The sequence below is a fragment of the Heloderma suspectum genome, chromosome 3, assembly GCF_057233095.1.
Source record: "Heloderma suspectum isolate Gila_16-S chromosome 3, 16-S_ref, whole genome shotgun sequence".
Taxonomy (NCBI): domain Eukaryota; kingdom Metazoa; phylum Chordata; class Lepidosauria; order Squamata; family Helodermatidae; genus Heloderma; species Heloderma suspectum.
Window position 1 is genome coordinate 153,565,556 of NC_139460.1, and position 19,257 is coordinate 153,584,812.

A 19,257-nucleotide genomic window follows, 5' to 3' on the forward strand; every position below is an offset into this window, starting at 1 on the left:
GACTTTGCCATGCAACATCGAATATGGAAGAGAAATTGAATATACACTGTTTAAACACATTTGACATTTCCCAATCCAAATGCGTAAGGGCACACATGCTTAGGACTGTGCTTTAATTACCTTCCAGGGTGTTTCTGTTTTGTTTGTTTAATGTCAAAGGGAAAAGAGATTTATTTGCCTTAAAACAAAGAGCTCACTAACTTTATTTTACAAATCACAAAAGTGCCCGTTTGTCCCTAGATGTCAGGGAGCTAACCATATCTTGCTATTCTTTGCAACAACAACAAAATCAGAAACTTTTTTTATGATTAAATTTGTTCAATGTTTTATTCTAAATCAGAAATCAAAAGCCCTTTGTTGTGTAAAATACGTATGTGATGCAATTTTAGGAACCCTGTGAAGCTATCAATAGACCTAACATTGTGCAGTCTCTTGCTGAGAATTGAGGGCTTAACGTTTTGTAAGGAACTAAGGCTTTGGTTAACCTTGACTCAGGCAGACCTCATTAAAATAGCAGCCTGTCAGTTTCAAGTTTTAAAATATCAGGCCTGTCAGTTTTATATTCAGTAGAACAATCTACAATTTTATTTCGGGTGTAATATTTTGTGTGTACTTGGGATGGCTGCCCTGGCTGGAAGGAAAAGGAACATGTTGGCCAATACTGCCATCTAGAGGATGAGATGGTCTTCTAATCGTTAAAGGAGGGGAGGAAGTGACAAAAGTCCTACAAAAGCAACACAGTTCACTTGTCACAACAGAATGGAAGAGTGACATGGATGCTTTCTAAGGAGGCAGTATTAAAATCAATTAAATGTGTTTTAAGACTGCAGGCCTAGATCTTCTCACTGAGGCTCTAACACTCTTTTCTTTGTATATGACAAGTCATGGCATATACAAGTTGGTCTGATTGTCTGAGGGCCAAAACAGGCATTATTTTAAATGTGTCTAACAGCTTTGTCTTCTTCCTCTTTTTTTTTTTTACTCTAGATCAAATACAGGCGAACCGATCAGGATCTTAAAAGCCCCCCTACCCTCCATGCTAAGATTCCAATCCAGATTGGGTGCCCTGCAGCTCCTCTGGAGTTTTTTAAAAATGAGGTGGGAAGGCAGGGAAAGTATAGCTGCGCAAAGTAATGTCAGTTGTGGCCCTAACTTTCTACTCACAGGGTCTGCTTTCTGCACCCGCTATTGCCAAAGGACCCTAGACTGTGGCACAGGATTCTAGGACATCTTCTAGGGGGCACACTGATTTCATGCAGTGGCAGGCCTCCCCATTGATTCACCATCCACGTTAACTAAGCAAGCTCGAGAAAACATCCCACCCAACCTTGAAGCTACGCATTTCACAGGAAGATCAGTAGTAGTGAGTAAGCTCTCATGAACAGAAGACTGTCGACTACTACTGATCTCTCTCTCATTGAGAAAACCCGATAAGCTTCTCTGGAACACAGTTCAGAAACCACTAATCTAGAGGACGGAAGCCATTCCTCACAGTAAAGTGGTACAGCTTCAGAAAAGCAGCATTAGGGATGAGTCAAAATCACTATTCTCCATTTAGCTTTGCGTCCTGATTTTTCAAAAGGGCACTGGAATATCCAGCAGTAATGGATTGCCAGTAATGATTTTGTGTTGTTTTATGCTGTTGCTGGCTTTCTTCTGTTTTAGACTTCATTGGTTGGATCCAGACATAAGCATAGTTGGAGAAGACCAGAGGTGGAGAACCTCTTTCAGCCCAAGGCCTGAATTCAACTTCAGAGAAGCTCTTGGGGGTCACATTCCAGGATGGGGTGGGCAAACGGGGTGGAGCCAAAGGCAAGGGGTGGGGCTAAAATGCGAAATGACTTCTGAATTTTAGCTTGATGCTCTTACTGCCCAGTAACTCGGCCTTAGGAGGGGCATTTCACCCTTTTAGAGTGGAGAAAAACTGCACAAAAGTCAGGAAACCACCAAACAATTGGTGGCTGGGAGAAAGTGGGTGGGGTCAGGGGGTGGTTGGGGGAAAGGGTGATGGTGGCATAGCCATCTAGGGAGCCCCAGAGGGTTGGATTGGAACTACAGGAAGGCCAGATTTATCCCCCAGGCCTGATATTCCCCATCCCTGGAGCATACCCATTGAAATATCATGACAAACTTGGGTCCCATATATTTCAGTAGGTCTCCTCTAGATATGGTTAGTCCTGAATCGATCCCCATGTTCTTATTTTATTTTTCAACGGTTTAAAATTTTTATTGTAAACTGCCCAGACCTTAGTTGCTGTGCAGTACATAAGTACTGTAAATACCTAAAATTAGTTACAATTGAAAGAAGGTGGTGATTTTAACTTATTGTCCCATATCAGCCAGGCTCAGGCGCTGATATCTTCTCTCCCTTCTGTTCATCTCAGGCAGACCACCCTAGGCATACACAGAGGGAAATTCTCTGTTAGCGATGCATAGGGAAGAATTCTTGCCCAGGACCTCTGAGCTCTTGCATGATTTTTCCTAGTTTCCACTGCTGTCAGCCATCTGAAAAGGCTAAAACCTCTATCCCCAAAGGCTCCAGACAGATGCTAACAAATGTCAACAAACGGCTGTTGACCTCCTAACATCCTGATTCTATGAGCGATTGTATAAAATACATGCTTTTTATTATGATGATTTTGATCCAGTTGTTGTGATGAATAAGAAAACATTGGGCAACCTTAGCAGAAGGGATGTCGGAGAAATCCACAATAGGATCAAATGTGCTTGGATTTCTATGAATCCAACCTGCAAATTTCACAGCAGACTTGCTTTTTCTGAATCTGCAGACTTACGGACTGTTGTGTTTTTTAAAAAACTTTCCAGAATTTTACACAAATTTAGTTGTAGAAAAATACGTAAACTAAAAAAAGCCAGCTGAAAATGTGCATTTCCCCCATAGGCTAAAGCATAAAAATGCACATTTGGGGGGGATTTGCACATTTTCACAAGTGCAAATTTGCACAATTACAAATTTGCACAAATTCAGGAAATTGGAAAAAATCTAATTTTTCCCATGAGTGAATGATGGAACAAAAGGCACCTGAGAATCTGCAAAATGCAGATGGAACAGATTTTCCAAAACCTGTACCTCCCTACTTAGAAGAGGTGGCAAAGCCTCAATGAGGTATAATAGCCCTCATCTCATGCCTCCCTCCCTGCATGCCTTCAGTCAGGAGGAGTGGGATCTTGGCCACTGGCCATGCCCCCCAAGTCTTTGTGGCTAGAACATGTATGGACCTGCACATGTTGTCAAGAACCTTGGCATGACAAGGATACCTGACTGGGTGTACTTATTCTACACACATGTGGCCCAGCGAGCGGAGATTGGAAGGTGCAATCTTCCACCTTGCACACATTGACTGAATGTGTGGAGGGGAGCCTGAGCAAAGCGCCATGGTTACAGAGGCATCCTAAAATGACACTGGACCAGTGTTGCAGCTAGGTCATTTGAGACCCTGGACATAATGGTCTTACAGGCAGGGAGGGGGCCATTAGAGAGCCATGTGTTGTGCAGCAGACAGCTACTATTTCTTTTTTCCCCTTCCCTGCCACCATTCCGTGCTTCACAATTGCTTCTACATTCCTAATAGGTTAGCACAAAAAAAACCTCTGATAGAAAAAATGAAATACTTTGACCATGTGCAGTTTCTCATTTCAAGCTCACTTAAATCCTAGCACCATCATGGCTACAGGAACAAAATGGCGTTTGCATCTGCCAACCAGCTGCTAAACACATGTACAAGGGAATAAGCATCATTTTGTTGTAGAAAAGGATAATATAGTTTAAAAGTGAAAATAATAATATGAGCATCTGTAACCATGTACATGTGTAGCCAGCACACAAACACACGTACACACTCACTGCTCTCTCTTTACATGTATGTATGTATGTATCAGAAGAAAGGATGCTGCAGCAAGCATTATCAGCCCTGGTGGGCCATGTCACACCCATGCCAGCTCAGGTGCTGATACTGAGCCTGTTTGCCACTGCCCCACCCCCCACCTGCCACTCTCTGGGTGGTCATTTGGGGGATCCCTAGAATGAGGAACCCTAGACTTAGGCCCTGAAGCCCAGCCGTAGTTGCCCCACTGCACAGGACATGCACACGTTCAACAAAATAGAGTGGCGTTGCTGCAACCACATGTGGGATGGTGCACAGCTCTCCTAAAGGCATTTGTGCCCGCTACTTCTACACAGCCCTAAGCAATTAAAACTGGTTGGACCCACTCAGTCGGCAACCCTATAATAAGCAATTATATTATTCTATCTATAGAGGATTGCGGTTACTATTAAAAAAAAACGCATAGTACTTCAGATGTGTCAGATAATTTCAGATGTTTCTGTCACCTACAATATGATTTCTCACAGAGTTGGAGTCCTGCAGGGATGGTATGCCCTCCCTTTAAAAAAAAATGAAGGCCCAGTTTCCTCAGAGGTAAAGATAAAAGTGGTAGATTGCCACAGAAAATAATGCAATGACTAAATGGCTGTCTTGAAACTGAATGAAACTGAAGGCAGGTTTTATTCCTTTAGTCTTAAGAACAAATTGTCATGAGTTCTTTTGAAGCCATTCATTAAGACTTGACCCCTAATCCTAATTCCATTATACTTGGTATGGAATGAGCTGGCTTTCATAAGAGCCACCATCATAAATGCAGAAATCAAAGCTTGGGTATGAAATTTGAAAACATTTCTTTCTTTGTTACACTGGTATCCCACCCTTCATCCAAAGAACTCAAGGGTCATCCATTTTGGGTGAGGATAAAATATGGGATGGGGGACACCAGGTACACAACCAGGTAAGTGGGTATGGCAGGCATGGGGAACCTCTGGCTCATGACAGGACTGGCGTCTAAAGCGTTTTGTATCTTAATCCAGTCAGAGGTGCTGGCAGGTTGGAGGAGGCACCAGCAAGGTGCCTTCTGGGGGTGCCCCACTCCCCCTGGCCACTGATGCCACTGCTCCCTGCCTGCCCACCCACCCTGCTGCTGCCCTGCTTTTTTTTTTAACAACTGGTGGCGGCAATGATAACAACATTTTCCTCCACTTCTTCTCACCTTTTGCTGGTTGGGCTGCTGCCTGCTGGCATGTACTGCAAAGGAAATCACTGTACTGGCTGGTCAAGGCTGCAGCTGCGCACTATTTTACATTTTAAAATGTCCCCAAGTGATAGAGTGGCAGTGAGCTGAACAAATTAGACACTGCCGGGGGGGGGGGGTGCAGCCCATGAGGGCACCATAGTGGTGAGAGCTTGCTGCTCCAGTGTCTTTATTGCCCCCCCCAGCAGCATCCGATTGGCTCAGCTTGCTGCTACCCCCACACTTGGGGCAATTCTTTAAATTGAAATAGTGTGCAACTGCAGCCTCTACTGGCTGATGCAACACTTTACTTTATAGTACATAGTGGCTTGCCACCACTGGCCCGCTGTCATCACTGCCTGCCCAAGATTGGCTCACTGTCCCCCTGAGCCATGGGGCCCCAGACCTTCACCCTGTGTTCCAGCCCTAGCAGTGCCACTGATATAGAAATACATATAGAAATCCATCTAGAGTTCCTAAATTGTCACAACCATCAAGAATTATATTTACCATTTTTAAAAGAGCAATGAATCTACTCACTTTTTTAACCAAACACCCTTCCTTTGTCTTTTGCTCAGGTAACGGACATTAAAGAAAAACTGAAGCTTTCCAAAAAGTTCTGGTCAACGTTACCATACACTATCTGCAAGGAAGAAAGCGTGACAGCTGGCCTGTCAAATGAGGAGGACTGCTGGAATGGGCATACCAAAGCCAAGTAAGGGTGGGGTGGGGTGGGGTGGGGTGGGGTAGAGACATAACAATGGATACCTGCATATTTAACTTCCAAGAAACCATGCAGTGTTCAACAGTCTTCACTTTGTGAAGCCATGTTCAGAAATACTATGTTGAATGTTTACAAGGATTGGTGGCACTTCTTACCAAGGACAACTCAAAGATTCTCTCTCCATTTCCATCATATCTGTAAACAGAAGAATCGGGAATAATGTATAGAAAGTACCATTTCAAGAAGGTGTGCTATGGTTAGAGAATCATTTCTTCTGGAACCTTAGTCTGGTACAGCTTAGCCAGTTGGTAACTTAAAGAAGTCAAAATCAAGGTTTTTGGTCTCAAGGCCTGTTGTCATATAATTTTTTTAGGACATATATGTTCTGCATCCATATATTAAAATATGTCAGGATGTAATGAAAAGGGCCATCATAATGATGATGACAGACAGACAGACAGACAACCATTATAGTAATATAATGCCATTATAAATGTGTTAGCATGTAAAGACACTTTGTTGTCAACCAAAGGTGCTGAACAAAATACAAACGTAGAAATAAAATATGTATTATAATTAAACTTTAAAATCCCCCTCCCACCCCACAGAAACTGTAGTTGGGAGCCAAGGGCAAAGCATCTGTTCACAAAAAATTCTTAGGGCTGGACTACACATTATTCTAAATGCATCACTGTCAATCACATCCCGCTGCATTGCAATTGCCCCCTCCCCTGCCGTGGTTACCAACAGGAGCTTTTTTCCCATGGGAGCAATTTTTGCAGGGACCACAGCTGGGAAGGGAAGGATAAAACTTCCTCTCCCTGTGTGCTCCAGTCCCAATAAAAATCAGGGTGGGGGGCAGGGGGGGAGAGGTATGCTTACTGTTAAATAAACAAAAATACCTGATGTGATTGGCAGTGACGCATTGAGCGTCACATGAAGTTAGGCCCTCAGTACTCTTCCCAGACTACAAGTCCCAGAATTCATGGTTAGCAAGCATGATAGTTAAACTGGTATAAAACTGATATGTGTTTATACATAGGTGTTGCTAGACCTGAATCTATTTCCCAGGGCCCTAAGTGTCCACTGATGCCAATGGAAGATTTCTTTCTTAGCTTAGTTTCCATGCAGGGGGACGATTTTCAAGAGGGACTGCAGTTGGAACACCCTCCAACACCAACACCCCTCCCCAGCAAGGCAATTAAGGTGGGGGATGACTTCCATTTGTGTTAATGGACGTACTTCTTCTACGCTTAATTGCATGAGGTGAGGGCAGTTTTCCTCTAGGAAGAAAAGTGAGAAAACTAGGATGGGGGAGAAGACTTTCCAATCTCTTGGAAGGACCAGCAAGAGACTGGAAATTAATTGTAATTGAAGAGTTTGGGGATGGTCTGGAGTGAAATTGAATTGAATAATCTATGATATTTGTGGTAATTTCAATGAGAAATTAATTGGCTGTCTTTGCCTTCTGTGATATTTAAATAAATTATTTCTAAATTTGCATATAGAGATACAAATTAGAATATGCAAAATTGATAATTTGTCTCCTATGGGTCTGAGCCCTGAATCTTTTAAGTGTCTGACAATGCCCCTGTATTTCTAGCAGATATGCCTTAGGTGTGAATGCCCTGTGTTGTATCCTTCAACATGAGGTAAACTTTTAGCTCATTCCTAACTCAGGCTGTGGCAAAGAAAATTGTCTGCCATCCTTCTGAAGAAGTCAGTATGTCAAGATCATTTGTGGTTATTATAATCCTCCATTCCTTAAACCTGCCACTGCTAATTAAATAGAGGCCAGCCAGAGTTAATTCTAGGCCACCAATTAACAAATCACACACAGAAGGATTGCTCTTTCTAGCCATTTTTGTTGTTGTTGAAAGTCAGCCAAGAATGCCTTATTATCAGCAATGTCATTTGATCGGGTCATGTACAAACAAGGCGTTGGGAGATGTGGGTGTGAGAAATTGTTTGATGCAGATGGAACGCTAACGAACAAATGAAAATGCAATCATAGCACTTCTGAACATTTTGGCCCTTTGCACAACACACAGCAGCTCTGCCTCTGCCACTCTTTGTACTCTGAAAAGATTGTGCGGAAACAATATTCCTCAAAAGATTTTTTTAACAATGAGATGCACTTGAAAAGCAAGAGGCTCTTATAGATTGATGTAACTTTAGAAATGATTGTATGATCCCCTTGGCTAGATTGCTTATGCTATAAGAGTTGATATGAAAATATTGGAAATTACCAGTATTAACCCTTGAAATAAGCAACAAACAAAAGCTCTGGAGATGACAGGGGAGTTGTCTTCATGAGCGATTTCCAAAGTTACAGCAGTCTGAGGTCCTTCACAATAGATGACGTCGTCACCAATCTGCTGCCAACCAGCCGCTTCCCTCTTGAAAAGCCGCATTTTCTGAAACTCCTTTTACTCCAACTTTTTTACTGAAAGCAGCTCCCTGGCGGGTTTGCCACAGTGTGCCATGCCCCCCACCCCCCACATTAAACCCTAGGCATGCCTCTGTGACCTGTTAGTGACATGGTCAAGGGGATGTGATGCCCCACTCCCTCGTTTCCCCAATCCAAGTAGTTTTCCCATATCCCCCCTTCCTGTGCATGTTTACTCATAAGTAAGAAATAAATCTCACTCCCCTGCAGTGAATCTTTAACAGATCTCAATGCATATGGTAAAGCGTTAAAAAGTTTAAAGGGTTAAAGACTAACTTTAGTAACTTGCCCTAAAGTGCTCTTTCGCTTCTCCATGAAATTGCTATCTCAATGCTGTGCTTCTTTGATGTTCTATAGTTTCTCTGTTGTTATGAGAAGTCACAGTAGCAATCTTTTTAGACAATGGGAACTTCTCAGCTCATTGCTAGCAGGGAGAAGGAGAAGGGGGGGTAGGAAGCAATAATTCCACAGCAGAATGCTGGAATGGGGTGAAATTGGGGGGCTGGGCTGCTCTCAGGAAGTGCCTTCAGATGTTGCACTGCAGAATCAGGGATTTTGGCTTCTCAAGGCAAAAGTGCACACATTGGGGAAAAGGTGGGAAGATAATGTAGGAGGAGGAGGGAGCCTTCAGAATTGTGAATTAGTTGCTCTCCATTTATAATAACATAGTAGCAGGAGGGAGCCTGCACGGGGGCGGGGAAACAAGCCTCTCTCATTGGTTGAGCAGCCCCTGCCAGTCTGATGATGATCAGTTCTACTCCCCCCACCCCACCCAGAAGTATGTTCCTTTCAAGCGCTCTGACACCCCTGAAAAATTGATTTTACAGTACGGTACACTCAGCTTTTCTTCTTTTGTGTGTCCCTGACGGACCAAAGCCAATTCCATGAAAATCTGGGTAATCCTCCAATGTGCTTCTCATTCTGTTGTCATGAAGATCCCCCCAGGGATTGAACCAGGGGCATTCAGCATGCACTCTGCCACTGAGCTATGGTCCCTCCCCAACCTCAGAAATGAAATCCCTCCGTCTCTCTCACTCCCCTCTCCCCAGCATCTTCCCTAAAGAGCAGGGCCAGCCCTACCATTAGGCAAAGTGAAGCAGTGTGGGGGTCAGTGGTGAGCCCTTTGGCTACTCCTCTCTGTCAGAAGACAGAGTTGTGTGTGTTACATAGCCTGCCTTGCTCCCTGTAAACTAGGCTGCTGACCTCAGGTGTGGGTGAGGATGCTGTCCCGTCACCAGTGTTGAAGTAAGATTCAGCTGCCAGTCCTGTTGACTTCTGTACATGGAATGAGGGGAGGCTCTTGCCTTTTGCCTCAGACAGCAAAAATTCTTGGGCCACCCCTGCTTCAGAGAGAGAGAGAAAGGGTCATATTACTTTAATTGCCTAGGGTGCAGCTGAGGCTTTTCTTCTTTTGTTTTACTCTAGAGTAAATGTGCGCAGCCCTGCTTCAGACTGGGAACATCGCACACTGGGAAGGGAGGATTAAACCTTCCCCACCATCACCATTTGCTTTCCCAAATCCCGCCCTCCTACCCACCAAGCATGGGGGTTAAAAAAAAAAGAAAAAAGCCTCCATTTATGCCAGTTGAGACTTTTTTTCCTTTTTTAACCCCCATTGGAGTGGGGGGTAGAAAGAAAATGGCGATGGGGGAGGTTTAATCCTCTCCTTCCGGTGCATGGCAGTGCTGATCTGAATCAGGGCCACCCACATTTACTCTAGAGTAAAAGAGATAAACCTTAGTGACACGCTATGCAATTAATGCAATGTGTAGTTTGACCCAGAGAGATGGGGACAGAGAGAAACCTGGTCCCTGTGGCTTCTCAGGGTCATTTCTCATTTTCCCTTTAACACGGTGAGAGCTGCCGCAGCCAGGTTCCTTGCACCATTTGATAATGTCCGAAGGACAAGGGCGCCCAGCAGAAGACCACAGTGGAGCTCCTCTTCCATCCTGGAAACTGAGCCAATGCCGGTGAGGTTAAGAGCCCCAGTTTTGGGTCCCTCCTCTTGCAACTTCTGATATGAAGCCACCTTCATGGTATGAGAAGGCGCTGCGCTGCCACAAAGATGACATGAGAATATGTATCTGAATGTCTCCTAATACGTACTGAAATGGTGGGCCAAAGTAAGAAGAGCCCTTATTTTGCAGTGGCCCTCAATCACAATTAAACTCCTGTCAGGGTTTTGTTTAATGATAATTTAATGATAGTAATGTTAATGACAACATTATAGTGATAGCGATATTTGCACTACCAGAATGCAGGAAAGCAGCCTGGATAATTATAGATTTCATTTAATATTTTTTACTCTTTGGTGTTTATTCACTGCAACACGTGAATGAAGGGCTAAATGGAAGGATTAGGCCTGTTAAGAAGAATGTCTGCCAGATTTGATATTTTAACCCCAAGCAGGCAGAGGGGAGCAGGCTGTCAAGCATGGCATTAAGCGGAAAAGAAGCTTGTCAACATTTCTATGGGAAGCTGAAATGTAATTTTGAAGAATTCAGTTGGAAATACCTGGATGGTGTTACCAAATTACGGATAATTATGGTAATTTCTGACAACTGCTGTAAAAGATTCCGCTAATTATTCGTCAATAGAAAGCATCAGCCTTAGATGGAAAAACTGCTTCTCAGATGTTATAGACCAGTCAGTTTTTGAACTTTCTACTCCAAGGAAATCCTTTCTAGAATCACTCATCAGCCAAGAATGAGTTGCAGACCTGCCACTGAACCCTGGCACATTGCAAAGGATTCTCGGATGTGGTTTGAAGAGCATACTTGCAGGGACTAACTGTTAGGTTTCGAGAAGCATGATCAGTGGAGGCTGGTGGCTCCAATTTTGGTGGGATTATGCATCCATTCTAGGTTTCAGTCAGAACCAGCCAGAACTCTAAAGGAGCTGTTCAGGGTGCTGAATCTTATCCCCAGAAGAGGTCCCCAGGGAATTCTTCAGCCTGGGAGCAGCCACTGAGAAGGCCCGCTCTTATATTGCCACCAAGCACATCTCTGAAAGTGATGGTGCCAAAAGAAAAACACCTTCCAAAGTTCTTAAGATCCGGGCAGGCTCATATGGGAGAAAGCAGTCTTTTAGGTAGCCTGTTCCCAAACCATATAAGCCTTTATCACCAGCACTCTGAATTGTGCCCAGAAACAGACCGGTAGCCAGTGAAGCTGTTGTGACAAGGGAGTTGCATGGTCCCTGTAACAGGCCCCGGTCAACAGCCTGGCTGCAGCATTCTGAATCACAGCATAATGGTAGGTCATGTCAGTGAAACTTGTCTGCCTCTACTGATTTTCCCTTTCAAGAACTCCTGATGGGCTCCTGAGAGCCCCAGTGTTCTCATAACACAGGACAGAATCCAATGGGGCACTTAAGCCCCTGCGATTCTCTTCCACCCTGCTGATTGTGTTGTACAAGCAGCCCCCACTGCATGTGCAGCAGCGATTGAGTGCTTCCAGGACAACCCGAAACGAGTGGAAATGCTCGTTTCTGGAAGGAGGTAGGTTGGCGGTGTTCACATAAGAGCGCTCCGGTGACCTCCCTCCTTCCAGGAACAAGTATATCTGCTCATTTGGGGGCTTCCCTTTGGGAGCGCTAAATCTCCCTTGCATAAGTGGGGTGTCCCACTTGTGCAATGGAATTGGCAGGACCCACAGCTTGCAGAAGGGAATTGACGGGGCAGAAAGGAATCAGCGGGGGCGCAAGCGCCCTGTTGGAGTCTGCCCAGTGTTTGGAAAACACTGTTTTATGCAATTCCATAGCTCGTTAACCTTCTTTTCATTACAATGCATTTCTGCAGTAGCTAGCTAGCAAGCCCATATGCCCCTACATTTTTTCATTAGAACATATGGTTGGATCTAGACTCAGTTGGTATACTTGGCTCCCACTGAAATCAGTGGGATGTAACTAATGACTAACTTGTCCCATTGAATGGGACCAAAGTTCAACTAACTTCACACTGAAGAGGATAAGAATGGGGTTATTTTTATCTAGGAGCACAGAAAGGAACACAGAGGCAGGTAAGTTGTGCCAGTTTCTGAACTGGGCTTCTTATGGTACATTTTCTAAACCATTCATCATTCATTTCTCACACAGACCATTAACAATATTGAGTTCACATGAAAACCTGTCATAATAATGAATAGTTCTTCCTTTAAATGATAAGACACATTTTCATGTGAAAAGCATTTTCTTCCCCTGCCCCTTCCCCAAATGATCTGCATGCATGACAGTATACTTGGGCGTTGGTACTACCAATGCCTTTGGCATATAAGCTGCTCTGTTGCTGAAGGGGTTTCTAATTGGTTGGCGCCACTTATTTCTTTTATTGTTGTGTTTTTAATTGTGTTTTTATTTATATGTTTGAATGTTGTTTTAATTAAGATTTTAATCTGGATTTTGTCCTTGGCTGCCTTGAGCGCCATTTTTTTTGGCAGAAAGGCAAGTTATTGATTGAGTAATTAATTAATTAATTAATTACTTGAGGACTGAATCACATGAAGAAGCAAACTGCTTTTTTTAATAGATTGGATCCAGATTTAGTCATACTTGGAGTAGATCCATTGAAATCAGCTGGTCTACTCTAAAAATGACGAAGTCTGGATCCAACCCAATGTGTACATCAACGCAATTTCTTATTGTTTCACATTGTTGGCTATGGTTTCCTAGTCAACTAAAGGGATCTTTCTGAAAACGGTGCTTGTTAATTTCATACTGAAAAACAAGCAAACAAAACAACCCTTAAAAATAACCTGCTGGAATGAGTGAGTGATCCTGTAAGCATGTTTACCGCAAATGCCAAATGTGCATTGCATGGATAAATTGAACCTTTGGTTGTGACAGAGAATAATGGATTCTACTTTACAAATGCTTATGCCATAATACGTTTTTTAGTCTTTTAAGTTGCCACAAGACTCTCTGTTGTTTTTGCTACACTGCAACTACCCCTCTAGGAATTTCCTTAATAATGATTCATCTTCATTCTTCATTCCAATGCCTAGATACCTACCGGAGATCATGAATGACGGGCTTACCAACCAGATCAACAATCCTGAGGTTGACGTGGACATCACCAGGCCTGATACCTACATACGGCAACAAATCATGGCCCTGAGGGTCATGACAAACAAGCTCAAGAATGCATACAATGGAAACGATGTGAACTTTCAGGACACAAGTAAGGCATTGTGCCAGTCAAACAGACTTAATCTACTCTATCACAACACTGCTTTCTGGGATATAAAACTCCTCCTGTAGGATGTTCTTAGCTGAAACAAATGGTCGGAGTTGGTGTCAAGTATAGGCATGGTTGGGCACCTGCCCATGTGGCCCGCATCCCAGTAGGGGCCTCCTCCTCATCACCATTGCAGCCTTCTTGTCCAATTGCCTCTTGCTCTGGCCCAGACAAGAGTGGTGATGAGAAGGGGAGCAGTAGATACTGTAAATTCGGTCCCATTTAACCTCAGAACCTGCACCAAATGGGTCTGAAGCACCCCAGTGGGTAACCAAGCAATCCCAACAGGTAAACATCAACCCAAAACACCACTACAGACAAGATTGTAACTTGAAACCATATTTATGGCTTTATTGCTGAAAATTCAGGGGAAATACAAAATAAAAGAAATAGCATGGTGGTTATATGAGCGTTAGAAATTCTCTCTGCAATTATAGGGAAAGAGAATGCAACAAAAACAGAAGATAAATCAAAAGAATTGCAATTGCCAAAGCTGGTACTATGAACTTGGCCAATAAGATAAAGGCTTGAGCTTCTAGCATTGTTATGACTCGTCTTTCCAACTTACTCCTGTTTACTACTTGCAGTTCGAAGCTAAACAAAAATAATTCAACCTATGTGTTAACCCACCCGTGGCCTCCTCCTGCTTCTTACTTGAATACAAAACTTATGCTGAAGCATTACGAAGTTCCTCTAGGCGTAGGAAGAGTAGAGAAAGGAGTTGGAGTGAACAGAAAACTCAAAACTTGGGAATAATTCCAGTTCTCACCTTTGAAGATGGGATTCCAAATCCCTCTTCAGATACAACCTCCAAGTCTCAAGCTTAGAAAACACTCCAAGTCCCAAACCCCGAAATAACTCTAAGTCCCAAACTCAGAAATCATTCTAAGTCCCAGACCCAGAAATTACTCTAAGTCCCAAAGTCTAAGAGTCGAAAAAGGTCCATAGGTGGAGCAGCAGCAGCAGCAGCAGCAGGAACAAAAGACACCAACACACCGGAGCTCCCATTCCCTGGGCTTTTATACCCCTGCTCTGGTCAAAGGTGGGGCCCAAGGAGCAATGAGACAATCAGCCTCCAATAGGAGTGGGGTGCACATGGTTAGACCATTTGCTCACCAATCAGAAACAAGGTGTCCCATCTATCTCCCATGATTTCATGTGTCTGGGGAACATGTTTGGCACTATTACAAACGGGCTACTTTGAAATGTCTCAACATATGACCCAAAGTCTGCCATCTGGGTATGCTATCTTGATTGATGCATTGTTCTTCGGTATATCTTCTTTGAATTCCTGGTCATCTTTGGCCATTTTTGGACATATCCGCCCAAACACCTCCTCCTAGTTGTTGCTTGTGCTCAGGGCTACACTTCCCTGCCCAACTAGCATCGAGTAGGGACATTCTCTTATCAGCAGGTGTACACCACGAGAAGCCAAAACAGTACTTTTCCTCCTCTCAGTAGGCATCTGAGCATGCTCAGTTCTGCTGTTCATCTCATTTAGACACTCTGCCAGCACATCGTGGCCTTGAACAAGCTCTGTGAAGCCGCTTGTAAAGACTGCTGCATTTTTCCCCTTCTTCAAAAACAGTCCTGAAAAATCTCAGAGTCTCAGTTAGTGAAATAACGTAATTTAGTATAGAATCAAACTTCATGGTCTTCTCGCCCAGGGGTCAAGAGCCTGGAATATATAGCTGCTTATGAGTCTGGGGCCTTTAGAGGCTCTTCTTGTAGGCCTCTCCCAGATTAAATCAGCTACCTTTACTCTTTGTTAACCCTTTTCAGTACCAGATTAACAGATGCCACTGCCAACTCGCTGGCTGGCTTTCGGCCCGTCAAGCAAGCAAGTGGGAGCAACGATGAGAAAGAGGAGGAGGAGCCATAGCAGCTGTTGACAATGGCAATGAGAAGATAGGCTCACTGGGGGAGGGGGGCCATTGAGGGGCAATTATCCAAGAGCTTTCAAAAAGCTGGAGCCAGTACTGCAAATGGCTGTGATGCCAATTGATGGAAACTCTCTGCAAGATGTTGCTGTCCAAATTTGACTTTATAAAGAGTGGCCTTACACATAAGGGTCAGGTCACATTGGTCCATCTGTCCCAGTGCTCTCTAGCCTTACTGACAGTGGCTCTCTGAGGTCACACAGGCCGGGGGTCTTTCCCATCCTGGCAGCCTGAGATCCCATAACCAAAGATGCCAGTAGTGTACATGCTACTTGGAAAGCTTGTTCTTTACCATGAAGCTATGTTCTCTGCCTAGTCCTAGTCTGTCTGGATAAGGCTGTCCACTGCTCTTAGAGTAGTGCACCTGGGATCAAAGGCCAGGGCACCACAGCCCAGGGGATCCCCAAATGACCACCCCTAGCAGAAGCCAACTCCATCTGATTCCTGTCGTCATGATGATGCTATGATTTAAGTGAGTTTAAAATGTAAGACTTCACACCCTCAGAGTATTTTTTTTTTTTTAAATCAGGGCTGACAAGCAGTTTCGTTGTTGTTGTTGTTGTTGTTGTTGTTGTTGTTGTTGTTGTAGAAGCAGTCATAAAGCATGGGGTGGGAGGAAGAGAGAAATGTTAGTTGTGTGTTTAAAACTGATGTAATACACATGGTCATCTAAAGGACATATCCATAAGATCATTAAGTCCAGGCTCTACCTAGCTGCACCACTGTGCTCTTATTTCCCATGGCTGTCTAGGACAGAAACATATCAGAACTTTTTGTCTAAAGCACAAATAATTCCACCTGAAGTGCAGATATTTGGATCTTGCCATGGCTGGATACGCAATATAATATAGGTATACATCCAGTTGTGCATAATATCAGTGCACATTCAGATGTACATGTACATATAATCTGGGTCCACAGCTCCCACTGTATAGGAAACCATCCATGGAAACCTGCTGGGATCCATGGGATCCAATTAAGTACTCCTGCTGATGGAACTGCTTCCATCTACAGAATGGAGGTAGAAGGCAATTCACCTTCCCCCTGCACCACCACTCCCTGCACCCTCAAAATCTGCTCCTAAAGGTTGGGGACCCTCCAGAGCAGATTTTCAAAGGCTGGGGAACTGCAGGAGGGAAGAGAAAGTCCCACTTGCACAACATTGGATTTCACCCCTGGATTCCCTGATCTGAAGCTATAAATGAGTTTGTTATCTAGAAGAAAGATAAAGGCTAGATTCAGTGGCCAGAGAGGGGAATCTCTTTAGTCAGCGTAGTCCCTCCTGATGGCCCTCAAACTCTGCACCGCTTTGAACAACAGACTAATAACACATACAAATTAAGCCAATGTATGCATACTTTTGACACTTAATTCATATCACGGATAGAACTGATGCTTCATGCTCACAGCATGTTTGTTTTTTATTTTCATATGCACAGAATTTTAAACCTAGGGGCTATTAATTAAGAAATCTGCAAGAGAGAACTCCTTGTGCCCAAACACACAATTCAAGGATCTTATATTTGATGTATCCAGAACAATTTTAAAATACATTCAGACTTTGCAGTAGGAGAATACAGCATTTATGCTCAGCCTACAACCTACTTAAAGGGTATGATTCAGAGAATCTTTATTGCATGTGCTAGAGGCTGCATATGGGCAGCCAAGTCTTTTTGTCCACTATTTCACTCTAGTGTCTTCTTTGATCCACAAATGATGAGTATGATCCAACCAAAGTTAAGCATTTAAAGCCTCTTTCACTTCAGTGGGGGAGAGTTAAGGACATATTTCATTTTCTCATTGAAGTCAAGGGGGACTTACATTTGCTTAACTTTGGGACGGTTTCCATATTACCCTTGTGGCACCGGAGCCACTGCAGCATGGCTCCTTCCCACACTGTGAAGATCAGAGCTCTGGGGCCCTCTAGGAGGAGGCCATGCTGCAGCGTTTCGCCACGTCACCATCATCCCACACCATGGGAAGCTGCGTCCTGACATTATCCAAGCTGTGCCGCACAGACCCACCCTGCAGTAGCTCCCAGATCTTGGGTTGGATCCCGCTTTATGCTGGATCAACTGCGCTGATAGAAGTGGACTTCCCCTCCCCCTCCTTTCCACAGCAGCCCCTCCAGCCCTCCCCCCAAATGTTACACAGAGTCAGGAGACCTTGCTGAATGGGGTAAGCTGTGGTTTAGGGGGATGAGGGGATCCCTAAAAATCAGGTGAAGGCACCTTCCATGAGTGGAGGCCTTTATCTCGCAGAAGGCAGATCCTAGACCCAGCCACTCAAATGGAATGTGAGAGCTTGCCAAAGCTGGTTCATGCTCCATGTTTTGAACAGTGTGCACATTAGTTCTCTGTTTCTGGACCTAAAGCAGGAGTGGGCTACTTGTGGCCCTCCAGATGTTTTGGCCTACCACTCCCATGATCCCTCACCACTGGCTATGATGGCTAGGGCTGATAGGACTTGCAGGCCAAAACATCTGGAGGGCCACACAAGTCGCCCGTCCCTGACCTAATGGTTTGGCTCCTCCAGAAATCAGCCGGTATGAGAAGCACGTGCTTTTCTCTTACGCCATTTCTCTGCTTTCTTCCCCATGCTTCCTGCAGGTGACGAGACCAGTGGCTCAGGAAGTGGAAGCGGTTGCACTGACGACATTTGTCCAACAGAGTTTGAATTCATCACCACGGAAGCCCCACTTGTTGACTCGGATAGAAGGGAAGTAGACTCTTCAGCAAGCCATCCCAGCCAATCAGCAATCACATGGTTCACCGTCTGCCTGGTCCTCCTACTGCAATGGCAGTGCAGATAATCCCGGCTCTGGTCAGCGGTGACTGTCTTTAGCACTTGAAAAACAAAACAAAACAGCCAATGTTCTCCTTTTTCATATGCTCTTGGACAATGGACCATGCCACAAAATAGTCCAGTTTTCTACCAGAAGAGAGTGAAGGCGCTACAACCTGCTCCCCTTTGAGCTTTCCCAAAGAGTACCAGGTGCCAGATGGAACTGTCTCCTGTTCCTTTCAGATAGCTGTGAAGACACTGTCCACTCCTCAGAGATCTCTTCCTCACATTTTTATTACAGAAGTCTTTTCAAAGCTTAATTTGCTTTTATGCTGCAGGAAGAAAGTCAGGGTGGTGGGTGAAGGAAGGGGTTAGGGTACAAGGGGTGTTTTTTTTCCATTACAAAGAAAAAGAAACAAAGAAAATAGATGTTTGTTCAAAATCAAGCTAACCTGAAGGCACAACAACAACAAAAAGACTAAAAATGAAACCCAAGGAAAAGGCAAGACATCTTTTGTGGGGTGCTTCTCTATTGCACTTCGGGTCACCAAAATGATGTTTACCACTGAGGGAATATTCTTGGAGTTTTATTTTCTTTTTTTAATTGCAGAACAAGTGTATGCTTTGCACTCCATTGGCCATAAACAGAAGATTTGCCAATAGATTTGAAACAAAACCAGAAAAGCTTCTAGTAACAGAGGAGCATCATTCCTCTCAAAATACTCACATTGTTTAGCCCAGTTCTTATTTGAATTCTAATGCTCTTTGTCCTAATTTGTTTACTCTTTACTCATGGTGTATAATCTACAGAGGAGTCCACCAGGTTGCTCATCATCACCAGTTTGTAATGAAGTCTTAACAATTCTTGTAAAAAAAAAATAACTCAAGGGTTTGGACAGAAAAAAAATTAATCTGTTGTGATATAATCTCTTTTCTTTAGCGGCAGGGTTTGGCATCAAGTAGAATTTTCTGCAGCTGTGTTTGTTACCAAACGAAAATGGCAGTTTTCAAAGGAACTGATAATGGTAATTGGATCAATATGTTA

General features: G+C 43.9%; 1 protein-coding gene across 2 annotated transcripts in view; it reads left to right on the top strand.

The window, feature by feature from the left end:
• GPC6 (glypican 6) overlaps positions 1-19,131 on the top strand; it is a 1,207,844-nt gene extending 1,188,713 nt beyond the window's left edge. For both annotated transcript variants that reach the window (XM_084844735.1, XM_084844736.1), the window contains 3 exons: positions 5,661-5,797; positions 13,256-13,431; positions 18,038-19,131. In XM_084844735.1, coding sequence (XP_084700861.1) covers positions 5,661-5,797; positions 13,256-13,431; positions 18,038-18,240 — 516 coding nt within the window. In that variant the 3' untranslated portion in view covers positions 18,241-19,131. The remainder of the gene's footprint in view (positions 1-5,660; positions 5,798-13,255; positions 13,432-18,037) is intronic.
• Positions 19,132-19,257: the final 126 nt, after the last annotated feature.